Genomic DNA, 25,057 nt, shown 5'->3' on the forward strand with positions numbered 1-25,057 from the left:
TGTTGGGCTTCTCTCTCCTACACCACTTAATGTCCTGCCTGGACTATCATAGCAGCTGGAGGCTGCCTCCCCCTCATTTTATCTCACTAACAAGTCACTGTTTCTTATTCCTGCATTCTTTATAACTTCATGACACAAATAGGGGGGACACTGCCACTGTAGCCCAGGATGGTTGGGGAGGAGGGAAGCAACGGGTGAGGTTGCTGCAGGGACACCCTCTAGAATGCCATGCAGCTCATCATTTCTGCAGGATCTGACACAGAGCAGCTGTGCTCTCTGATACACTGGTTCTCTAGTACACTTGCCCCATATTCTAGGCAGGACTGACTCTATTTTTAGATACCATAAAGGAGAAATTGACTCGGGGAGTCATTCCCATTTTTGTCTTTGCGCCCCCGGCCGACCTCAGCCGGGGCACTCATGATAGCAGCAGACAGTACAGAAGGACAGATAACCGTCATCTCATTGCCAATTTACAATGGCAGCAGACGGTACAGAACAACTGATAACCGTCTTTGCTATCATGCAAAAGCAAATGAATGCTGCTGTGTAGCGCTGCAGTATCGCCTCTGTCAGCGGCATCCAGTACACATACGGTGACAGTAAAAAAAAAGCTGAACGAGCTCCATGGTTGCCATGCTATGGCATCTGCCAGGGCAATCCAGGGAAAAAGGGCGCGAAATGATTGTCTGCCGTTGCTTTCCCGGAGGAAGGAATGAGTGATGACATTTATCCAGAACCACTCGTGACAATGATTTTTGCCCCATCAGGCACTGGGATCTCAACCCAGAATTCCAAGGGGCGGGGGAGACTGCGGGAACTATGGGATAGCTACGGAATAGCTACCCACAGTGCAACACTCCGGAAATCGACGCTAGCCTCGGACCATGGACGCACACCACCGAATTAATGTGCTTAGTGTGGCCGCGTGCACTCGACTTTATACAATCTGTTTTACAAAACTGGTTTATGTAAAATCGGAATAATCCCGTAGTGTAGACGTACCCAAAAATCCTAAAGGGCAACTTAATCTTAACACTGAGTAGTCTGATTTTACACTCCAATTTTCCCAGCATTCAGGTCCGAGTTATTAATAAACTGAACCCCCACCTCATTTTTCTACCAGACTGTCACAGGTGAGAATATTATGGAGGAGTCTGGGATTAGGATGCTCTCAGCTCCCCTTGCAGGAATTTACTTTCCTGCTGCTCTAGCTGAAGCCAAACTGGCCTGTGTTCTCGGCCCATTTTTCTTTAGCAACTTCCTCCCCTGTGAGAACACCGCTGCATTCAAATATATTGGTGATATAATGTTCCCTGGCCTCCTACAGTACCCTAGAGTTCTGCTGTTTTCACAGTAAGGCAACAGAGAACTATTAAAAAGAGAAAATCCTGGTTACCTCAAGTAAGACATGGGAGGTATTTGTCTCACTCTGCTCAGCACTGGTGAGGCTCAGATGGAGAAGTATCCAAGTCTGGGTGCCACACTTTAGGAAAGATGTGGACAAATGGGAGAGAGTCAGAGAAGAGCAACGAAAACGATAAAAGGTTTAGAAAACCTGATCTTTGAGGAAAGGTTAAGAAAACTGGGCACAATTTAGTCTTGAGAAAAGTATTCTGAGGGGGGACCTGATAAGTCTTTTAAGGACTGTTACAAAGAGGACTATGATTAATTGTTCTTGTCCAGCAAAGGTAGGATAAAAAGTAATGGGCTTAATCTGCAGCAAGGGAGGTTTAGGGGAGATATTAGGAAACCTTTCTAACTATCAGGATAATTAAGCTCTGGGATAGGCTTCCAAGGGAGGTTGTGGAATCCCCACCCCTGGAGGTTTTTAGGAACAGGTAGGACAAACCTGTCAGAGAGGGTCTAGGTTTACTTGATCCTGCCTCAGCAGAGGGAGTTAGATTTTATGACGTTGAGGTCCCTGCCAGCGCTGCACTTAAATAAAATTGCATTTCTGTATGGAGACCTAGTTTGATTCTCAACCTCCAGTCCCCTTATGCATTCTAAGATGCCTCCCAAACCTGGGGAGGCAGAGGGGTTCAAGGAGGCACATGCTGACTTGCACACCAACATGAAACACCAAACTAACTGCGTAAACCTTCTTGTTTCCTAAACTCTGGTCTTTCCACAGAGGCAAATGCTGCAGAAGAAGCAGACATGCACGTGGCTGTGGTCGTGAGGCCAGGCAATGCAGGGCTAACAGACGATGAGAAGTCGTATTACAGTCTGATCACGTCTTTCAATGAACTGTTCCTGCCTTCCTCCACTTAGGAGAACTTGTGCACCTGCACAAAAGACCAAACTACACCCACTGGAATGGTCCTTGCATAATCGTTAATTATATTGGTAATAATTTTTAAAAAGATATGTACAGGATCCATGACTGGCTGCAGAAATTGATTTTGGAGGAGATTTTTAATGCAGTGAAATTAAGGCCTGTCAAAGTCTGTTGGAGTGGTGTGAGAAGCAGCATCCATGAAGCCTGTGTTTGATTAGCTTTCCTATCAGGGAATTTATTACTACAGGGTGACTGTTCTGCCAGCCAACCACTAGGTAATCTAGTTGTGAAAATCCACATGACAATGTTTGTCACTTAAAAACAAAATATTCTGTGAACAAAGAACTTCTCATACTCCCACAGACTTGAAAGGAAATATGAATTTTCCCCTTCCAATAAGATCTGTAGCTCTCATGCTGGAAGTTAAATTAAGCAATATTAATTTCTTAAGAGTTAGGACATGTATGTTGGGGATAGCCAAAGGTAAATATCAAATGTGGACCATGAAGTTTGGATACTGCAGCTTAGATCTGCCACAGAGGCCAAGTTAAATGTAAACCTGCTTGTGATATTGGGCTATGCGCTCCAGGACCTGCTGCATGCTAAAGCCAGATTTCCATTCATTTCAGGAATGTAGCACTCCTAGCAATAATCCCTGAAATTTTCCTTAAGCAGCCAAGAAAAGGTTTCACTAACTCGTAACTCAGCTCAGCTATAACTAGACATTACAAAAGACAGTTCATGGCTTTAGCACTACCTGCTGCATTTGATATCAGTGAATGATTACAAAAATACAAACCATGTAACAGCACCACTTAACCTATGCCACTTTATATTATGTGGTAAATAAAAGTACAATTGTCTTCTGCCTAAAATTCCAGTATTTGCATTATCCCACCAGTGGCCAGCCTCCAGCAGTGGTGGAAAGGTTTTCTTACCTGTAACCTGCTAGCTCTTTCCTTCAGTGCTGCAACACCCTTCCCCATTGTTTCCTGCAGGCCATGTGAGCCCTCCTCTTGGAGAGGAATTAGTGTGTTACAATCAAAACCTTCCTTTGCTTTCAGTTGGAGTTCCATCCGTGGTAGGAGAGCAGGAGCAGGAAGTAGGCTACCTGTTGTTAACAGAAGTCAACACAGGTGTAGCACAGTGCCTAAGGGTCTGATTCATCACTACCTTTTACTTGTTGTAGGTCCCTTGCACCTGTGGGTATAGAGCACTATCCAATCGGAATGGTGGTATCTACAGATGTGAAGAATGGGTGTAAAATAGCTTAAAGTGCAAGGCACTGGAGAATGGCGTACAGGGGATCCTTTAACTCAAGGGAATCAAGCATTCCCAGTAAAATGTACACAAACCCCAGCGTCTCTTGCTTGTGCAGAAAGGGTAGCGATGGATGCTACTGCCTATTTGGGCATGTGCTTGTCTTTGTCCCTCACTGTGCATGTTTTACCAGCACAACTTGACTGCTTAAGTTTTTTCTAGCTAATGGTCTGAAACATGTCAAGTTTAACAACTGTATCTACTTAAACACTGTACGAGGAAACTACAGAAACACAGGCTTAAAGAAGCCAGAAATCCTTACCATCCTAGCAGCCCGTGCAAATTCATGAGCTGAACAGGAAGGAAGGAATTTTTTCATAGCGAATCTGTCTAACGCCCAGATTCCACATTGTCCGGGATCCTTTCTGCCTGTCTGGGATCAAAGAACATGTCTCTACCTAGCCTGTGTGTGGAGTGCCCCCTGCAGGGGAGAAAGTGACAGTTCTGATACCATGAGCCAGTGGTGGGGGCATTTGATTCTACCAGGACATGCTCCCTACAGGGAAGGGGAAAGATGCCATGTTCTGCCCTTAGGGACCTCCCATCCCAGAGAAAAACAGAAAGCAGCTACTCACTCTCTACAGCCTGCATGAATAGATCCAACAGCAGGACTAGGCCTTAAATGGAATGCCAAGATTAAGTCAACATTATAAATGCCCAAATCCATTTGTAAAATACTGTGGCAGGTCAGTGTTACTAGTAACACAGAGATGGTCTTTGCAAAAAAATAAAATGCATCTTGACAGCACCTCCCTTTTAAACTGGGCTGGCACATCCTTCGGGAAGTAGCTGCCCAGCCTCGAGAGGGAGACCCAGCTAATCTGAACACATCTGTGGCCCACTGCTTAGTTAGAGTGATCTGAGCACACTGCAGAACTGTACCAGATTCACACCCATACTGCTATAGCCGTAGCTGCATGACTGACTGGGCACTGGATTTAGGTAAAGTGGATGTATACCATTGTAGCACAATGCAAAGTGAGTATCTGCTCACATCTTGTTCCATTTATCATAATGAAACTGTATATGGGGAAGAGAATAAAACTCACTATTTCCGTAAAAGAAGTTTATTTAGTGGTCATTTTTCAGTGTATATTAGTAATTGTTCAGCTGTACTGAAATGTGCTATTAGAAATACATTAAGAAATGTACAGTACATCACCAGAAGCCTGAAATTCAGCTCAGATTGCATATTGTCAGTGGAAAAAATTCACAAACTTCAATTTTTTCTTTGATAAAATTTCAAAATATAAAATGATAAAACAAAAGCATTATTTGATTTTAAAAAAATGTCTCAGTGGACTATTTACAGTAAACACTTTTTAAACAAAAACTTACTACTCTCTGCTCAATATGCACATGTGTGTGAGAGTCTCCACTTATATGCGTTCCTACCAGTCTCACCTTCCCCTGGCAGTGAAGAAAAGGAAAAGGTACGTGGATTGGCTTTGTTACTTCGAGTCTTCCCACCACTATTTCATTTTAATGACTAACACACGCACACATTCCTTTCCCTGAAAGTGTCCTGCTAACTTTTTCATATTCTTAGATAATGTTTTCACCTCTTAGCTGAGAGCCGAGAAGAGAGAAGGCCCAAATTCTGCAGCCAGGTGTAAACTCTGCATTCAGTGGAGTTACTCTGGAATTACACCAGGGTAACCACGTGTAGAATCCGCCCCAAAGTAATCAATTTCATAGGGCTGGTTGAAAATTTTCCATCAAAACTGTTTTTCAGTGGAAAATTGGGTTTTTGTCAAAATGAAATTGTTCGTGAAGCATGTCCTTTCTGCAGAAAATCTAGACTTTTCCTCAAAAAACAACTCCTCAAAGCCAAACAATTTTGATTTGGAAATGCTGGATTTTCAACCTGCTCTATAATTTGAGATGTATTTATTTAACATTATGAACAGTCTCCTAGTTTTGGCCATTGACTCAAGATCATTGGCAGTTTAGCTCTGTTCCTTTTAGGAATGGAATGAATGCTCTTCTGAGTTCTGTTGGGGTTTTTGTCTGGCCATCTCTACCTGTAGCTATTACTTTACTAGCCTGAACTTTCGAGGTGAATTCAGCCCCACACAGAGGGCCAGAGCTCAGCCAGTCCACCATTTAAGTCACACTTAAGCCCTATGATCCTGATCCTTCCACAAAGTCTGCACAGGTGGATTCCAGCGGCCATTGGCTTCAATGGGGCTCTGCAGGGATCCGACCAATCGGAGTCCGTTGCTGAATTGGGCACATAGGCAAAGGCCTCTGCAAAGGGTGAATTTCACCGTTAGTGCATAAGCAGTAAAATAAACCTACATCCAGTAAAATCTGCCTGAATTTATGATATTCTGATCAGACATGAGCCAGAGTCTTCACTCAGACTAAGCTCAGACAAGGTTTCCCTTGTCAATGAGAAATGGTGATAAAAGCAGCTTTCTAAATATTATACACAGTATTTTATGGAAGCACTACAAATAAAAAAAACCCACCCTCTTGGTCCCCACTGCGCAGAAGAAACATTCACATTTTAACCCAGTGCTGTTTGTGCCCGTGGGTCACAGCTGCTCAGACTATACCACACTGAGATGTAGCCCAGCCCCACCCATGCTGCGTTGGGATGCGTTTTCTATTTTCGCTTTGGTGCAGGTGGGCTGCCTCAGTACCACAACAAGGTGGGAAGTTGCTGACCACCACTGTCTGTTTCACTGCCTTTTTAGTTATCTAGTTTTTCCCAAACCAGGCCTCACCTTTACCTACTTTCCAAACGGGAAGTAGTGCCTATCCTTAAGCAAGGGCCAGTATGTTTGTGCTCTCTTCTTCCACTGACTGATTCCAAGTCCAGCAGCCATGAAATCAGCTGGTAATTCTTCCTCACTTCACAACCAAGCTACCCCTGTCCAACAACGAGGCAATAAAAACCAGTTGAAACCTGAGAAAGTGCAGTCTAGTGGTCTGATTGCAGGAGAAGTCGTCTCCCCAGCTGTATAATGGGGATAATACGACCTACGTGACAGCGGCGTTGTGAGAATTAGGATGTTTCTAAGATGAATGGGACGGGTTGAGGGGAGAGACAGCTCTAGCACGAACTTAGCAGTCGGCCTTTCTTTACACATACATGGGTGTTTTCAGATTTGATCAGAAAGGTCCTTGCATTTTTGCTCTGCTGTTAAGCACCTGCCCTCAGAGCCCTTTGGCAATACATCTGTGACTGTACATGGAAAATGAACTTGTCAAAAAAAATGTAATGAGGTCGTGGGTTAAATCTCGTGACCACGCCAGCCCACCTGCCATGTAACGAGGGCAGGGCTACACCTGATCTGTTTGATACTCGGAGGCTTCAGACGGGCTTTCGGAGAAGCTCAGAAAGTTTTCCTGGTATTCGGAGCAAATGATCTCAAATCTGTAGTGTCTGAACTCCACAGCAAAGGTGCCGAAGTAGCAGAGGAAGCACATCACCAAGCCCCACTGGATCCTGGCTGCGTGCATATGGATTCCCTGTATCATCAGGATGAAGTCTGGAGAAGAGCTGTCAAGGAGAACATGTCGGAGCAGACTCAGTCCTGGATGAGAGGAGGTAGGGCAGCTCTGGGTTGTTTTTCAAATGCGTGAGGTGATAAAATCTTGCCTTCCTTTTACAATTAAATATAATCCACTGGATAGTGGCAACCAATGTGCAATTAAAAACGGTATTTAATAGAGAATCAGGGACAGGGTGAATGTCAACTATCTAGTTCAGCAGGAAACTGGACAAACCAGGGACATTTGCAAGCCTGTTACATGTGGCAACACTTCCATGTGGATCATGAACGTGCTTCTATTTCCACTAAACTGTGCTTAGCTCTTGCACAGCACTGTTCACCTGTACATCTCAAAGCATTTGACAAAGAAGGGGAAGTATCATCCTCATGATGAAAAGGGCACAGAGAGATAAAGTCACTTGCTCAAGGCCAAACAGCCACTCAGTGGCAGAGCTGGGAACAGAACCCACTTCTGGGTCTCAGTTCAGTACCCTAGCCACAGACCATGCTGCCTCTCAGTGAGAACAGGATTAGTCCCATTCTGGGCTAAGGCTAAACCCACTTATTTCTCCTACCACCCTTTCCAGATCCTCCGCAAAACCAACCATTTTGGGGAAGCCTAGAAACACTGACCTACACCAGTAAAAATACCATCACTCACCCATTATACTGAAGAAGAAACAACACAGTCTGAGATCAAACCTTCCTCCGAGTCTCCTAAGGTTTTTGGTGTTGTCCGCCTATTTGGACTCAACTCCATGGGACAGGGACTGCGTCTTTGTATCTCATGCTGTGCCGAGCACACTGATGGCATTTAACAAAACACTGACCTCACACTCCACTGTTACTCTTTTGTCTTATCTACGGTATTAAAACGACCATGCTGGGGACCCAGTTCCAACAGAAACTTCCCTAACATGGTTAATACAATTGGACTTCGCAGGGCTGGAACACGGTTAAAGCAAGATTCAGCTCCTTTCTACAGTTCGAGACCTGGCCAAACTGGGGGACCTCCATGCTGTAACTGGGTCCCTCAACGCGGTGTAGATGTGACCTTTGACTCTGTTACAGGACCCACTTATCCGCCTACCTTTTCTAGAAGATTGTTGTTTAACCTGCACCCTGAGAAGAAAGGATCACACACCTTTACAGCTAAAAAAACGAACAGCCTCCCACATAGCTTCATGCTCAGGATTGGATTTATCACAAAACAGGCCATTAGAATCTGCTCCTTTGGGCCATATTCAGCCATCGCGTAAGCAGTTCCAGTGCCCACTGCAGTGAATGGGAGTTGCGACCGTATGGCTGAATTTGGCTCTAAAGATCTATTTCCTCCATATTTTCAGGGTTGTTCTCAGGTTGTGCCCAAGAGTGAAATTCACCTCATGCAAAGGGCCAGGTCAAGGCTTCTACCCCATGTAAGGCCTGTTTGGAGAGTTTATATGGGACTTCAGTGTTGTGGCCCTTTGCACAGGCTGAATATCACCTGGGGTGAGTAACCAGAAACCAGGGCACTGATGATAGGGTTTTGCCAGTAACATTCAGCACATTCGTTCGTGAGCTTCTTTAGAGGTAAAGAGAAGGACTGAACACTGACTTGCTGGATTTCCAGCTAGAGCAACCTTTCCCAAACCTCTCAAGATGATGTCCTTTTGCCAGACCCAACTTGCTGCAGCTCTTTATGCAGAATCTTACAGCAACCTTTTTAGAGCCGAAGTTGCTGGTAGAAAAGCATGAAAGGATACAGACCTGGCAAATTACCAGTGATACAGAAAGCAAAATCATGAGATAAACCTCTCTGAAAACAAACTTTTGTAGCTGGAAACGGGGGACGCCGCTATATGTTTACATCAGACTGGTGTATTTCCTGACATCGGGTGAAAGTTTCAAGAGCACCTAAATCACTTAGGAACTTAACTCCCATTCTGAAAATGAGAATTAGGTGCTTTTTAAAAATTTTACCCAAATAAACCTTCAAAACACTTCTGATCTTAAGAAGCTCGACTTCTTTTGTTTTCCAAGTTTTTCTCCTAAAATATTTCATGGTCCTACACAAGAGTTGCTAATATGCCCAATGGTGTAACAGCAATTTAGTCACAAAGCTTTATTTCTTGGGATTTAGATACTGCTCTATGTTATAATAACCTCTGAAATGCTATAGTAGTAATTTTAAACCCACTGCTGACAATCACAGTGAATGAGGAGAATTTAAATGTTTGTGTAAAGAGACCTGAAAGAAACTTTCAGAAGTGGCAGCTTTTCTTGGCTCCGTTTCTTGATAGGAATGTGATGATGACAAAAGGCAATTTTCTCCTGTTATGTCCACTACTACAGTGAGAGATGAGTAACAGTTCTATAAAGTGCCCATCACAATGCATCTGATGCTGAACTAAGTTAAAACAGAGCTGGGCCCCATGGCTCAGAGGGGAAAAACCACTCTGCTGACAAGAATTACAATGAAAACTAAAATGGGCAACAGAACAAGCACAACAGGAAGAGCTGAGGAAAAAGGGAGACCAAATGATCACTGGTGAAAGGACCCAAATCCTGAAGAGAAAACCCAGATACCAGGGGATTCTAGCAGACAGGCTCAGGCTGAAAAGCACTAAGGCTTCAATTCCAAGAAACATCTCTTATTCAGGATAATATTTAAGCATGTGCTTTCCTAAATCTGTCCATTAACAATAACAGTACTTAGCATTTCTACACCATTTTCCAGCTAGAGGTCTCAATGAGGGGTAAGGATTGTTCTCCTCCTTCTAACAGATGGGAAGTCTGAGACACAGAATAATTCAGTGACCAGCCCAGGTCACAGCAGGTCAGGGGCAGACCCAGAAATTGCTCTGAGGTCTCCCGTGGGGCTGATTTTCAAAAAGCCTGCACAAACACCTGTGTACGCACTCCCAGCACTATCACCCACACATGCAAATGGCAGAGTCTAACAGGTGCACATGCAAGTGACAGAATCAAACCCACTGGGGAGGTGGGCTTTGCATGTGTAAATTCTATCACAACCGATGCAGGTGTCAGAATTTGCTGACTGCACAGGCCCGACTAGAGGGCAGGCAAGGCACAGTGAGAGAACTGAAGATCAGGCCCAAAGGGGTAACTTTTTCACTCCTTGGTTAGTCAAATCCAAGTGATTAGGGAGGGTGGGTTTGTGGTGTGGGCAAAGGATAGGGACACAAGTGATGGGGGTTCTGTTCCTGGGCCTGCTGCATAGTGCTGCTGTGCAAATGACCTAGGACAGCTTACCATCTCTCTGTGTCTCAGTACCCTCGCCTGTAAAACAGGGATAACAATATTAACCTACCTCAGGGGGTAAACGTGAGGCTAAATTCATTAGTGGCCATAAATGTTTTGAGGTCCTAGAACAGACAGCGCTATAAAGGGGAAAGCGGTTTTATACCAGACATCACTTTTTAAATCTCCTCCTTCCATGATAAGCAGATGTGTTATTTTAGGTGCTTGCAGGTCCAGCAGGCAAGGCAAAAGGATACAAAGGACCACACACAGGGTTATAGTGGCTGACAAGACAACTCTTGGAATCCCAGCTTTTCTTCCTTCATTCTTTAGGTTTATTTTGAGTGTCAAGGCAGCCTGAATCCAGCAGGCCAGTGTCCCAAAACCGAACGTCAGGGAGGTGCCGACATTATGGATTTCTTCATCGCTGGACAGCTACCAACCAAAAAAAAACAAAAAAGGGAACTTGTGATTGCTTTGATACGTCCCAAAGAAACAAACATCTATACAATTCCTCAATGTGATCCTACTTTCGGGAAGAGGGAAGGAGGGGTGTAATATTAAAGCAGAATCATTTGTTGCAAAATACACAGCCAATGCTGCCTTCCTACCCCAGCTGCAACATAAAACAACACAGGCGTATGGGAGGTCCTGCTGTTTATAGCCTAGCTGCTGCTGCAAGCAGAATTTCCTCCCAAACCAAAGAGCAGTGGACCAAGTGATGTCCTGCAAACATCCCCGCCAGCTCTCTGGCAAGGCCGCTGGAAAAAACAGCCAAGAGATTTTTCCTGCAGAAAATCCTTTGCTGGTTCTCCACTGAGGCCAATGCATGCTGGGACAATTCTTTGGCCCTTGGTCAGTGCTGTTCTGTGGACATGAACACGGACGCTCATAATCCTGCAGTGAATGAGCTCTGTGCAGGTGGAGCCCCACTGACTTCAAGGGGGTTCCATTAGGACACAGGCGTCCTCTTACTCTGAGCTTGCAGCACTGGCACTGTAGTTGCATACTAGCTACCCAGTCACAGTGACTTCATTTAGGGGAGGCCAAGTCACTTGGGAAGTAACAAGCAAGACAAGGGCATCACAAGCCTGGCTTGGACTCTGACAAAGGGAAGCTTTTTGGGTGAGATTCTCAAAGCCACCTAGGGGATTTGGACGCACAGTTCCCATTCCAATCAAAAGGAGAAGTGTATCCAATTTGTCTGGGAAGCTTTGAAAATCTCAGATTTTATCTATAAATAAAAATTCACCTAGAAAAAAGCAACCCTGTTGGGAGTGTCTGCTGCTATTTCACTGGGATCAGAGAAAGTCAAATGCAGCCTTTGTCAGTGAAGTCAATGGAGGCTTACCGGGAGGGATTTGGGACCATGACCCTGCCTGATTCAGACTCTGAAGGCAACATGATACATACAGCATTGTGGCTTTTGTTCAAAAAGGCAGGGGCAGACCCTTTATTTAAGCACCTTGCACACTTTGGAAGCAGGTATAAATAATAGATTCGCTTGGTCTTGTCTTCGAGTTTTCCAGCTTGTCCTTGACACAGCTAGTGAAATTCACTCCACTCACAAAATGCCTGAGTATTACAGGGCTCTATGTAGGTGGCATGCAGGGAGCTGAAAGCCATCCATCCACCCCTAGCCCAGGGGCAGGGAGTGGGGCTGCCACTCAGCCAGCAACAAGTTTAGACTTGAAATTAGATGGAGGAGTGAAGTTTTGGAATGGCCTTGCAAGGGAAGCAGAGGGGCAAAATAACCTAACTGGTTTCAAGACGGAGATTGCTAAGTGTATAGAGGGGATGGTATGATGAGACTGCCTACACTGGCATCTGCTAGTAACAAATATTTCCAATGGCCAGAGATGTGGCACTCGATGGGGAGCACTCTGAGTTACCACAGGGAATTCTTTCCCAGGTGTCTGGCTGGTGGGTCTTCCGCACATGCTCAGAGTCTAACTGATCGCCATATTTGGGATCAGGAAGGAATTTCCCTGCAGGTCAGATTGGCAGAGACCATGGGAGGGTTTCACCTTCCTCTGCAGCGTGGGACACAGGTCACTTGCACGTTTAAACTAGGATAAATGGTGGATTCTCTGTAACTTGAAGTCTTTAAATCATGATGTGAGGACTTCAGTAACTCAGCCAGAGGCTAGGGATCTATTACAGGAGTGGGTGGGTGAGGTTCTGTGGCCTGCGATGTGCAAGAGGTCTGACTACATGATCATGATGGTTCTGGCCTCAAAGTCTGAGAGTCGTTATACCAGCCTATGACCTGGAATAGCAGCAACAGCCCCTCTGCACTGGTTGCACGTGGTACAAGATCCATGTGCAATGTTGAATCCGTGGCCTGGCCTCGGACCTCTCTTACCTCCCGTCAGCACTGCCTTCTACATTATGTGGGACAATTTCCACAGCACACACATCCCTTTGCATGGCTGCACAGCCTCCCCACTCCCATCTATATCTATATTCATTCTCAGCTGACATAACTCCGCCATTACTAAAATGTCAGAAAAATCAACAAGAAATTAGCTCTTGGATGAAGACCGGCTGTCACAAGCTGAAGTGATAGTGGTTTGAAAGGGGAAATGCTTAGAAGAGCTGACCCAGACACTGTCTCCACCTTCCACTGAAGGTGCACAGTCCTCATTGTCATGTTTGACTCCTCCATACGCCTGGATTACCAGGTGGCACCGGTTTCTAGAAACACCTGTTTTCACCTCCAGCTTGCAAGGAAACCTCATCCCTTCCTGCCAGACAGAGACCTGGCCACAGGGATCCATGCATTTGTTCTCTCCAGCCTGAATCACGGTAACTCACTGGGCCTGGAGCTGAATGGGAAGACAATGCCCAGGCTCCAGCTGGTTCGGAATGTAACTGCCCAACTTCTCCATGGCTCAAGCCACCGTCAGCACATCAGCCCTCTGCTCAAGTCCCTCCACTGGCTCCAGTCAGCTTCCAAGGCCAGTTTAAGGCTTTGGTCCTAACTTCCAAACCAATTAATGGATCAAGCCCCAGAGTTACATTAGAGACCGAATTTCCATCTCTGAACCACCGTCATATCTAAGCTCCTCTGGGATAACTCAGATCATAAAGCCCAGGACGAAGCATGTGAGAGCTAGTGACAAGTCACTCTCTGTCAAATGGATCTGGCTACAGAACAAGCCTCCAGAGGAGGCCAAGAAATTCCTGACTCTGACCACCTCTAGGAAAAGCTGTGAAACCTTCCTCTTTGAGAAATCGTTTCCACCATAATGACGACAATCTTAACACGGATCCCTCTTTTAACCAATACACACTAAGCAACCAAAAGAAACAAAAAAAGGGGGGAGGGGAATTAATAAAATCTAAAATAATAAAAAGTCTACCCCCAGAAAAGTGTTTACTCCCAAAAAGGGAGAAGAGCCAGAGACTCTGTGCAGTCCACTAAGGGTCTAGCTACTGATTTCATGTGGAAGGCATACAGATACTATAGTGATGGGTGGAAATATAAAACAGATAGATGGTGTGAGCCAACAAGGGACCACGTTACCTTTGCTGGGGTAGCTTTTAGTGGGTTACGCTCTCCCTCTCAACATCCCCCAGAGAACAGATCTTGTCCAGAGACACTATTGCAAGCCATCTATTATATTTTGTGGCATTCCCACTAAGAAATAAGGAAGCAAAGACATGTACTATGGTCTAACATTGACACGCCTTGGTGGTGGCTTCGCAGAAGACTAAAGAAGGGCGCTGTTAACCAGCGTGGTGTGGCTTTATTAAACCAAAATATATAGACTACAGTAATTCACTGTAACAGCTTCTAAAGATCCAGCCTTCATTAGCGAGGAAAATGTTGGAAAGAAGGAAGGAGAACTTTGAGATTTGGTTTCCTAAAGCCAGCCCCACCTCTCGCAGATTCCCCTTCATGCAGCTGGACAAGTATCAGGCTAGCTCTTACAACTTGGGGGTTCACAGGCAAAACCAAGGCTGCAAGCTGCTAGACAGGAGAACTGGGCAGTGATGTCAATGAAGCTACAACGAACTGGTGACCACTAGCTGAGGATCTGGCCTAAAGTATCTGATTGGCTCATCCTTAATAAAAAGTCAGACTGGAACATGTTACAAGAAGACATACGATTACTGCCAACAGGTCACACACTGAGATAGTTTTCTTTAAAAAAAAAAAAAACTGAAACAGACATTTTTCCAGTTCAATAAAACTAATGGGCCAAATTCTCTGCTGTCATGATACCACGGACTTCTATAGAGCTATGCCTGCAGAGAATTTGGCCCAGCACAATTTCTCATACTCGCACAGCAGTTACCAGTCAGAGCTGCATTGCTAGCAATCCCATAGGGGGAGGCTTTCAAAGACATGTAGGGGATTTAGGAACACAATCTCTATTGACTTTAAATACTTTTGAAAACCTCCCCCTAAGATTTCATGACAGGTTTCAGAGTAGCAGCCATCTTAGTGTGTATCCGCAAAAAGAACAGGAGTACTTGTGGCACCTTAGAGACTAACTAATTTATTTGAGCATAAGCTTTCGTGAGCTACAGCTCACTAGCTCACGAAAGCTTATGCTGAAATAAATTTGTTAGTCTCTAAGGTGCCACAAGTACTCCTGTTCTTTTTGCTAAGATTTCATATTCACCGAAGAGACAAGCAGACACATGAGTGCAGTGGACACATTCCCACTCTAGAGCAAGCTTATGGTGTCTCAAAATGACAGCTGACAGCTTGTTTGTAACAATAACGCAGGCAGAACAGACTCAGAATTGAAAGAACTACAGCCCAGGCAATGACTCACAGCAGGAAATGCCTTCAGTGTTTATATATAAAGTCCCTCTTGTGGCCAGTCTAAGCCCTCGTCCAGACTAACCCGCAGCATCGGCGGGTTAAAATCGATTGCTCGGGGATCGATATATCGCGTCTAGTCTGGACGCGGTGTATCGATCCCCGAGCGCGCTTACATCGATTCCGGAACTCCATCAATCCGAACGGAGTTCCGGAATCGACGCGGAGAGCCGCGGACATCGATGCCGCGCCGTCCAGACTGGTGAGTACCTCGATTTTAGAAATTCGACTTCAGCTACGTTATTCTCGTAGCTGAAGTTGCGTATCTAAAATCGATTTTAATTCCTAGTCTGGACGTGGCCTAAGGATAGGCAGGAGGTAAAACACCGACATACATTCTAATCATAGGTTTCAGAGTAGCAGCCGCATTAGTCTGTATCTGCAAAAAGAACAGGAGTACTTGTGGCACCTTAGAGACTAACAAATTTATTTGAGCATAAGCTTTCGTGGGCTACAGCCCACTTCATCGGAATCATAGAATGGAACACATAATGAGGAGATATATATACATACAGAGAACATGAGAAGGTGGAAGTTGCCACACCAACTCTAAGAGGCTAATTAATTAAGATGAACTATTATCAGCAGGAGAAAAAAAACTTTTGTAGTGATAATCAAGATGGCCCATTTCAGACAGTTGTCAAGGCTGTGTTGGCAGCCCTGCTGTTAGCATAGAAGTGTGTGCAAGCTCCCAGAGCTGGTCACCCTCCAGTGCAGTCCCCACGCCTAGGCACCTGTCTGTCAAGCCCAGCGCCTGCCCAGGGGTAAGGCAGGCTCCCAGCTGCTGTTGGGTGCCAGGAGATGGAACACCAGATGTCACAGTTTCAAATTTTAAAGTTTATTAGGAATAATCAATCATCAATGCTACTAATGGCAGTTGCCACCTTCCCTTTGCCACCAGGGAAAGCAATTTAAGAGGCAGTAGCAGGCCCAGGTAGCGGACAGGAGAGTATGAGGAGGCCGAGAGCATTAGGGTGACCAGATGTCCTGATTTTATAGGGACAGGCCTGATTTTTGGGTCTTTTTCTTATATAGGCTCCTATTACCCCTCCACCCCATGTCCCGATTTTTCATATTTGCTGTCTGGTCACCCTAGAGAGCATGGACAGCCACGATAGCAGTTGTACTCCTGCCACAGGCAGCTCCAGGAGCAGCAAGATCTGTGCTCACAGCAGGTAGGGCTGATAGATAATGGATGCAGCTCTCTTGACATGCCCATGGAAATCCAGAAAAGAATGACATCTCAGTTACCAATAAGCTGGAGGGAGGGGGAAGTGGGAGTGGGGTACCTGAAAGTTGCCAAGTAAGGTCATTCCAAATGAGGCCAAGCATAACGCAATCAGTCCGCTGACATTCAGCCAGGGGTTTAGCACTTTTGGCTTCAACTGTATAAAGCGGAGAACGGCAACGACAAGTGCTGAAAAAGGAAACAAAATGCCAGACGCACAGTTATAAACCCACACAGCACAAATCTAGTGGGTGGGATTTCCAAAAGCACTTAATCCTGCTCCTGGTAAAACTCGCATGAGCTGCCATGGGAGCAGAGATAGGCCAGTGCTAAGTCCTTTTGAACATTCCACCTTGCATTTACTTGCAGAAGATGCAATAGCACAGTAAGTAACTTGGGTAATTCCTTCTCTTCCCTCCCTGCCCCATTCTTTATTGCTGTCACTTATCGCATCTTGTCTAAAACCTAGACAGAAACTGTACTGGACAAGGACTGTCTCTTTATTATTGGTCTGTAAAGCATTTGACACAGTTTGGACATTATGTACATCACTGTGTGAAGTTTTATTCCATTAGCTACATTTGTGATGAGTTCGATTTGATGATACAGCCGCCTCCAGAAGCACACAGCAGGGACCCAATCGAAAGCTTGGATCAGGCCCTCTCCCTTCACATTGTTTTATAAAACAAACATTTGAGAAGCGTCCTTGCAATGTGGGGCACACAACAGGGACAGCACAGAAAGCTTCTTCTCGTTGCCCTGCCAACTTATCACAATTCTGACCTAGAGGGATCAGCCTCTAGAGGTGAGAGTACAGGTCACTTTGCAGGACTATTCCATCCTCAGCCCATCTACTAAGACTGCCAGCAAGGGGGAAAACAAAGATAGGTAGGTGGGAACCTGTCCACTGGGAACTGGACTAAGTCTTCCATGCTCCTTGCCCATAGCACAAGGCATTTTAGGTAGCTAACGCTGCATTTCATACAGGTTTCAATATCATCAGTGTCATTCTCAGCACACTCCTAACCAGATCAGTACTGGTCAGACCAAGGCAGGGAACTGCCACTTGTAAGCGAGAAGTCAGTTTCCTAATGGGAAAGGAGCTAAGGGAGACATGATAGCTTTAAGAAGTCACAGAATCTCCTTCCTGGACTAGGAATGGTGAGGGGCAACAAGGCATGGGGAAGAAGAATTAACACATCTAGACAAACCCAAATAGGAATTATGGGAGTCTAAGACACTGAGGTGTCTAAATGTAAATGAAATCTAGTGGGAGTTGAACATAACATTTCCCTTATGTTTCTTTTGAAAATCCACTTTAATGTCCTTCAGCCTCCTGCACATACAACCCTGTTGTACAACGACTGCAGGGTTTGACTAGACCTTCTGTTTTAACAGATATCCATCAAGAATGAAATTCACCTCAGCACAAAGGGCCCAGCACCTGCCTTATGGTCCCTATTTTAAGGTTTTATGGGTGCACAAGACCTTGTTCATGCTCTCTGTGCTAAGGTGAATTTCATTCCTAAGTAGGTTCCATTGATTTAGTTCAGTACATTAAAACACATTAATTTAGCATTATTTTTTTTTTAAATAATAGGTCAGATTTTTTGATATAAGACAGACGACAGGAGATAAAGCCCTGCACCTCTAGGTCACAGGTTGAAAACCAAACCACATCAGTAGGGACACAAAATAACTACCAATTGGTAGACAGTCATGTAAAAATGAACTGCTGCTCTCAGTCTAGCTCTCCTGGAGCACTGTCCATTTCACAGGTAGAATTTTGCTAGCAGCCTCTGTAGAGAGACCAAGAATTAAGCAGATATCCAGAATGAGAACTGGGCTACTGAATCTATTACTGAATTCAGTCCAAGCTGGCAAATAGTTCCAGCCACATTTTTTAAAAAATGAAGAATTTGTTGGGGGGGAAATTTTTAGAAAATGTTGATTTCATTGACCGTAAAAAATTTTTTTAGAGTTTTCATTTTGATGAGAAAAACTAAAAACATTAAGTTAAGGTTCAAAATGAACCGAAAAATGAATGATTTGTTCACCTCTGTTCAGCACAAGCTCCACTCGCACCCCTACATGGTACCTACAGATCATGCCTGAGACATAGGGGTAGGGCAGCGTTGGGATAATGGCATTGCTGATGTTCATACTGGACTTGGTCCATGCATACAGGATTTGGTCCTAAGCTATTGAAGTCAATGAGAGTTTTGCCATGGACTTAAATGGGATCAGGATCAGGCATAAAATGAAGAGTTTCCAGGGATTTCAGCTCAGCATGTTGCCCAAGCAATACATTTACCAGGTATTATCCTGAAAGTGTTCAATTGTATCTGTTTGACTTGATGCAGAGAAAATGTATTCTTAAAGTGGGCTCTAATGAGTGTCAGTCACCCTGGACAAAATGTCAACATCAGCAGCCACCCAGTCAACACAGGGGCATGACTTTTTCATCTTAATTATTTACACTTTCTGTTTTGTAACTCCAACATAACGTGACAGTCTATTTTGGAGGATGGCACCAGCCATTATATAGGTACTTAAATTACACAACCTTCATCTTCACAATGCACCCCAAGGCAGTAATATGATTAAATTAACTGCCTTTCTGCGCTGTTGTCTCATTATTGTCAGAATATATGGAAGAGGGAGAATCCTAGCTCATTCACAAGTGATGTGAATGTAAATGTTTAACTATGGTTTTGAATCAATCTGTTTAAAAGATAAAGAATCTTAAAATGTTAATTTCAATACACACATTGATTCTGTTCTTAGGATTCTGCAATTGATTGGAAGACAAACTGGGCACTATCCAACTATGTGGTACAAACTAACAAGATCTACTGGGCCAACATTTTCAAAAGTTACTAGTGATTTTGGGTCCTTCAGTTTTTGGATGACAGTTGAGACATCATAAAGGTGCCAGATTTTCAAAGATGAGAACTCAGTACTTTCTGAAAATTAGGTTCCTGTAAACACGTCTCAAACTAGGCACCCAAAAATTTGAGTACTCCCAAAATCACTAGTCACTTTTGAAAATTTCAGCAATTGATGTTGTTATCAGTGATTAAAAGTATTCAAAAATAAGGCAGCAAGGGACCAAGAGAAAAACAGCAATGTTCTCAACAACAAAAAGCGTTCCTTCTCCATATTAAAAAGGAGAGATGAACATTGATGGTATCCTTTGCTGAGCACTGATGTTAATTATTTTTGCATGTACCAGATGGTACCATCCCAGATGCAAGATCATAAAGCACCACTGAATCTTGTAGTGTCTCTGAGCTAAAACTAGTAAATCTCAATCTCATTAATTATTCCTTAGAATCATGGGAGAGAGTAGGGAGGGGAGATATAGATGATAAAGGATTAGCAGAAAGAGCTAGATGTGATCTGAAAGAGGGAAAATATTTTGGTAATTAACTAGCTTCAAAACTAAGTAGAGCTTGTCAGGAATTTTCTTCTTAATCTTTTTTCAATAGAAAATGCTGATTCATCCAAACCAAAACAGTTTGCTGGAAAGGCTTGGTTTTGATGATTTTTCAACGAAAAACAAAACCAAAAAAAGTTTTCAAAAATTGTTGAAATATTTTGTCTGCAAAATTTTAAATTAAAAATTCTAGTTTTGTTTTAACTTTTCACTTTGAAATGTAAGAATTATATTTGTAGTAAAAATTAAAAAATAGTTGAAATCACAATGAAATTATGGAAACAAAATAGTTTCAATTGACCCAAACCAAGATTTTGATTTTTCATCCCAATTCAGGGCAGAATTTCCCACCCTCAATATCTCTGAAGTACTTACAGCATGAGAAAAACATTTCCTGCCCACCTCTAGAACCAAACAGCTGCATAACTGTCATGTGGAATGCTCAGACAGGGCTATAAAGAAGGCTGGAAAATATAACTCATTTTGTTGATCAAAGTGTTGAGCACCCATCCTCTGAAAATCAGGCCCCTTTGAGATATCTCAAATACAACACCCAAAAAGTTGCCCACAATCACTAGTCACTGTAGAAAATCTAAGCCCTATATGTACTATTCCAGCCAATTCTGTCAGTCTGTAATGACATTACTATAGATACTGCTGGATTTGTCCCAGATTTGTCCCTCATTGAAGTCAACAGCAAAATTCTCAGGACTGGACTCCATGAATGTATTGAAATTAGTATCCCAAGATCCTCCATATTTTACTCAGGCAGATTAAAAAAAATTGAACATTACATTAATTTCCCTTCAAGAATGAACGAGGGGCCCTCCTACCCTAAAATTCTGGCAAGAATGGTGCAATAGGACATGAAAGGCAGTATATTTTAAGGGGAATATTACTGCATGGTCGGGGAGGTGTTGAAGGGAACAAGGCTGAAGGCTAGGTAACCTGAGCACCGGAACGGTGGCTGAAGTGGACATCTGACATAGCCTGACAAAGGCAATATGTTTCAGGGGGAATATTCTGCTGCTAATGTTGTGTAGCTTTTTATCCCTGCATCCATCTCTGAAGTGATCAGTAACAGAGCTGGTCAACATTTTTAACTGAAAAAACAGCTTTTTCAAAGAATGAAAATTTTCATGAAAAATTGTATGACATTTAAAAATTGGTAACTTCTATTGAAATGCTTTCCAAAATGTTTTACTTACTAAAACCAGCAAAGGGCGGAGGAGGTTGTAAATTAAAAATTAAAGTAATTTATTTTGAAAAAAATAAAAACTGGGTCCATTTTGACCTCTTTAAAATAAAAGCAGTTTTTACCTTCCCCTGAGATTGAGTGATCCCTTTAACGCATGTGGTACTGCTATAGTGCTAATGGGAGTTAGGCAGGAAAACAAGAAGAGCGCACTACTGTGTCTACAAAAGGTCAACAACCTCAGCACCAAAGCAACATTTAAACACTGTGCCTCCTTGAACTTTCACTTTCAGTGTGGTTAAGGTCAATAATGGTACAAGCTGGAAGTAGCCCCCATAAGCATCCAATGTAACAGACATTCAGCCTGCTCAAACGAGCTCTGCTTTGTCCCGATAGGGTAATGCCCATAGACATCATAATAAATGTGTTGTTGTTGGTTTCCAGCCTTGGGCTTCCATAGCTATAGTTTTCATTGCAATACTGGGAGAGGGTCAATGAGAAAATGCTGAAGACATGTAGTAGGTTTCAGCCTCAACACCTTGTTCGTTTGATCTTTCATCACAACTGCATAAATAACTTTCACTCATTCTCATACACATAAGATCAGATCACAAAATCGACTGCACGCAGGCAGACTCCTGCACCCACATAGAAGCCCATAGACTTCAATGGGGCTTTGTGTGGGTGCAAAGTCTACAGGTCTGATTGTAGGAGTGGGGCTTTAAATTTCAGTAGCTTAACAGGGAGATGTGTATTTACTCATGTCAAACACTGGAATCTGACAAGAAGTTTCCTACATACATATTGTTATATTTGGTTTTGAGGGCAGAGACTGCAATTGCATGTATAGAATTGTATTTAGCCTTCTCTGTAAGTGTCAGGCACATACACATGTTATGACCAAGGACCACAGATAGTGTAAACTTGTGCAGTTCTGTCAAGTCAGTGGAGGAAGACTGATTTATACTAGCTGAGGTTCTGGTCCAATATATATCCATAAATATCAGTGTGTCTAGATACTGATATTCCCCTTTTCAAAATCTACTCTCAACTTTCACTCCATCTTAATACACATATCAGTAATTCAGGGTACAGTACATTAGTAATAATAATACTTTGCTGTTATATAGCACTTTTCATCAGTAGATCTCTTAATAAAGGAGGTGAGTATCATTACTGAGGCACAAGGAGGTGAAGTGACTTGCCCAAGGACACACAGCAGGCTCGTGTAGAGCTGGATGTTGCAATTTACCCACAAGCTTTAACTCTGCCTTGGAATGATACTATGAAATAACCATATGAAGATGATGAAGGCATTATAGTGTTTGTGGTTAAACTTATTTTTAAAGTCAATAGATTCCCCCTATCACCATCTTTATAATATCACTCCAGGGCAAAGTTAAGTCTGTTTGGATGCCCTAACTATACCTTTCCATCCTTAACATCATTTAAATGTCACCTGAACTCTGAATTTCCTGGGTTTGGGGGAAGATATGCTGTACTTTTTATATTTAACAAAATGGTTCCCCGCTTTAAGTGTAAAACTTAGCTCAGCCTCGACTACGGAACTCTGAGTGGTGCTTCTATAATATACACAGCCACACTGGCAAAGACAGACTCAGTAACAACAATGGAGCACTAACTCAGCATTATCATTTGCCTGTGTAGCTTCAGGAGAAAATACTTGAGGTATCTCAGGCATAATAAAAAGTTTTATTTACAAAAACAATGAAACATTTTTTCAAGCATTATAACCAAAGTGTTCCTCCCAACTATGTTAGTTTGAAGCTTCGCCCTATCAGAAGCAACCTGTGAACGTCCATATTTTCACTAATGGAATTTTAAAAAAAACCACCTCAGAAATAACATTTTGTCAAATGTGATGACCAATTACACAATGTTTCCATGCAGGATTTTATAGCAACAATAAACCAAAAATACCATTCCATGCACCGAAAACACAGTCATACAGACTTAAGGCTAAGGTGTGATGATAAAAGAAGAGAATAAAATGGAAAGTATGAAGGTCAAACATATCCAGCTTTGTTCTGTCCTTTTACAAATAGTTACAAAATAATACTAGCAGCACCTCTTTAAAAGGTTTCAAATAATCAGCTTTGACAGCAACATCTACTGGATTTTACTCATGTTCCAATGACTCGTTAAAGTGAATTAAGAGAGAGGAAAAAAAAAATTCCCCATGCGGTTCCTACCTAGAAATGCTGCCATGTTCATGACTTGGCTAAATACACAGCTTGCAGGGGGTGCATCACCTGCAATACTTCAAAAATATAAAGTGTATCATTGTAACTCTACTAAGACAGCTACAGAGAGAAAAAGAACGAACCAACATCCATTGATCAGAATTATATGTGGGGAATGGGAGTGGGGGAGGAGATCCAGTTACCTTATGTAAGGGGGACTTTTGGAACCAGGTTTCCTAAGTGACATAAAAACACAGGAGCCAGAATTAAAGATTTTGCTGTTTTGTGTCTCTGTTAGAAGTTACTGATATAAAACAAAACAAAAACAACCACCACCACCACAATCACCTCTTACCGATCTGGCACGTTTAATGGAATAATTTTGTTATCTTCCACAGCTATAAAATATCTGTCAAAAGAGGAAAGAAGCAGTTTAGAAAACACAAACAATGCCAATATAAGACCAAGACAACCATGTTTTTTAATTTATAAATTCATTTGGGACCCAATTCAGGAAAGCACTTTGAAGTGTCTAATATCCATTCATATTCAAGAAAGCATTCAAACATGGGCTTAATTTTAAGTATGTGCTAAAATTGCATTGAAATCAGTCATACTTGTTTAGCTTTAAGCATGTGCTGAAGGGCTTTTATGGATTTGGGCCTTGATTAGTAATGATAATCAAAGCCCCTTGTTTTCCTGAAAACAATTCTTTTCTACCACAGACCACAACACTATTTGCTACCAGCTGACTCTACTGATATCAATGCTCAAGCTATTGTATAAAGGAAAATATGGCTGTCCAGGCTTCTGCAGCAGAGACCCATCAATGTGAGGAAGCATGGAAGCAATCTAAAGGACACTTTTGGAGATAGGTTTTGTACCTTTTGGTCACATAGATCATATGATGTAATTGAAATGCAAACAGGCAGTGCCATTGTGGGTACTGTGACCAGATAACTAAGGTTTCCGTCCATCTAATAATAGGATAATTGCCATTTATCCTTATTTTATTTCTATAGTGTCAATGGCTTGTAATTTAAAGATTACCTTAAGGCAAGAGTTCTAATAATGACCACCTGCCCTACTGAATGATATCCCCCTCAATGTATACTGTATCCTGTATAAGCCACTTTCCACCTTTCAAAGTAGCTCTTCTCTCTTTTTTTACATCCAAGGTGAAATCCTGGCCCCACTGAAGTTAATGGGAGTTGTCACTGACTTCAATGGAGAGAGAATTCTACCTCAGCATGCTGCAGTAATACAAGTGTGAGATGTAGGAGAGCTGATAAGAGACGAGCCCTTATTTTCTGACTCCAGTCATCTGACATGGGGCAGGATTAAAAAGGTTAATTCCCTGTCACGTGACAGAGGTCAGGATCCAGCGGTTACTGTTACAACTGTGACCACAACGTACATACTCGTCAGTCAGGCTATCATTAACGCATGGTTCCCGGACAGTGGCCAACAGTGAACTCCTGTAGGTCTGTGGAGAGCTGGTCGCTTCTCCTCATTTCCAGCTGCTAAATCATATTTTTTAAAAGAAGTTAAGGTACATAATGACTGGCTTAATATTATTTTATAGTTATGCATGAGATGGCCCACACACCTGTACAGGTGAGTTTGGAGCCATAAAATGCCCCTTTACTTCCCTGGGTACATCCCCTGCATTGCAGGCCACACTGCGTGAGAGGAGAGAAGCCTCTCTGGGCTGCTGCTCCCAATCCCAACCAATGAGTGAGGAGTGGATGGGCCAGGGTAGAGGGCGGGTGGCAATTTGCCAACACAAAGGAAGAAGGAAGTCGTG

General features: G+C 43.1%; 2 protein-coding genes across 6 annotated transcripts in view; one reads left to right on the top strand and one right to left on the bottom strand.

Annotated features, from left to right (window-relative positions):
• Nucleotides 1-4,671, top strand: part of ENOPH1 (enolase-phosphatase 1) — a 28,384-nt gene extending 23,713 nt beyond the window's left edge. The window contains exon 6 of the mRNA XM_050945223.1: nt 2,135-4,671. Coding sequence (XP_050801180.1) covers nt 2,135-2,274 — 140 coding nt within the window. The 3' untranslated portion in view covers nt 2,275-4,671. The remainder of the gene's footprint in view (nt 1-2,134) is intronic.
• The window catches only part of TMEM150C (transmembrane protein 150C), a 40,482-nt gene continuing 20,077 nt past the window's right edge, over nt 4,653-25,057 (bottom strand). For all 5 annotated transcript variants that reach the window (XM_050945230.1, XM_050945227.1, XM_050945226.1 and 2 more), the window contains 6 exons: nt 23,606-23,659; nt 23,454-23,486; nt 23,260-23,327; nt 16,474-16,601; nt 10,605-10,782; nt 4,653-7,101 (listed from right to left, as the gene is read on the bottom strand). In XM_050945230.1, the coding sequence (XP_050801187.1) occupies nt 6,893-7,101; nt 10,605-10,782; nt 16,474-16,601; nt 23,260-23,327; nt 23,454-23,486; nt 23,606-23,659 (670 nt within the window). In that variant the 3' untranslated portion in view covers nt 4,653-6,892. The remainder of the gene's footprint in view (nt 7,102-10,604; nt 10,783-16,473; nt 16,602-23,259; nt 23,328-23,453; nt 23,487-23,605; nt 23,660-25,057) is intronic.

This window comes from Gopherus flavomarginatus, chromosome 3, assembly GCF_025201925.1.
Source record: "Gopherus flavomarginatus isolate rGopFla2 chromosome 3, rGopFla2.mat.asm, whole genome shotgun sequence".
NCBI lineage: Eukaryota > Metazoa > Chordata > Testudines > Testudinidae > Gopherus > Gopherus flavomarginatus.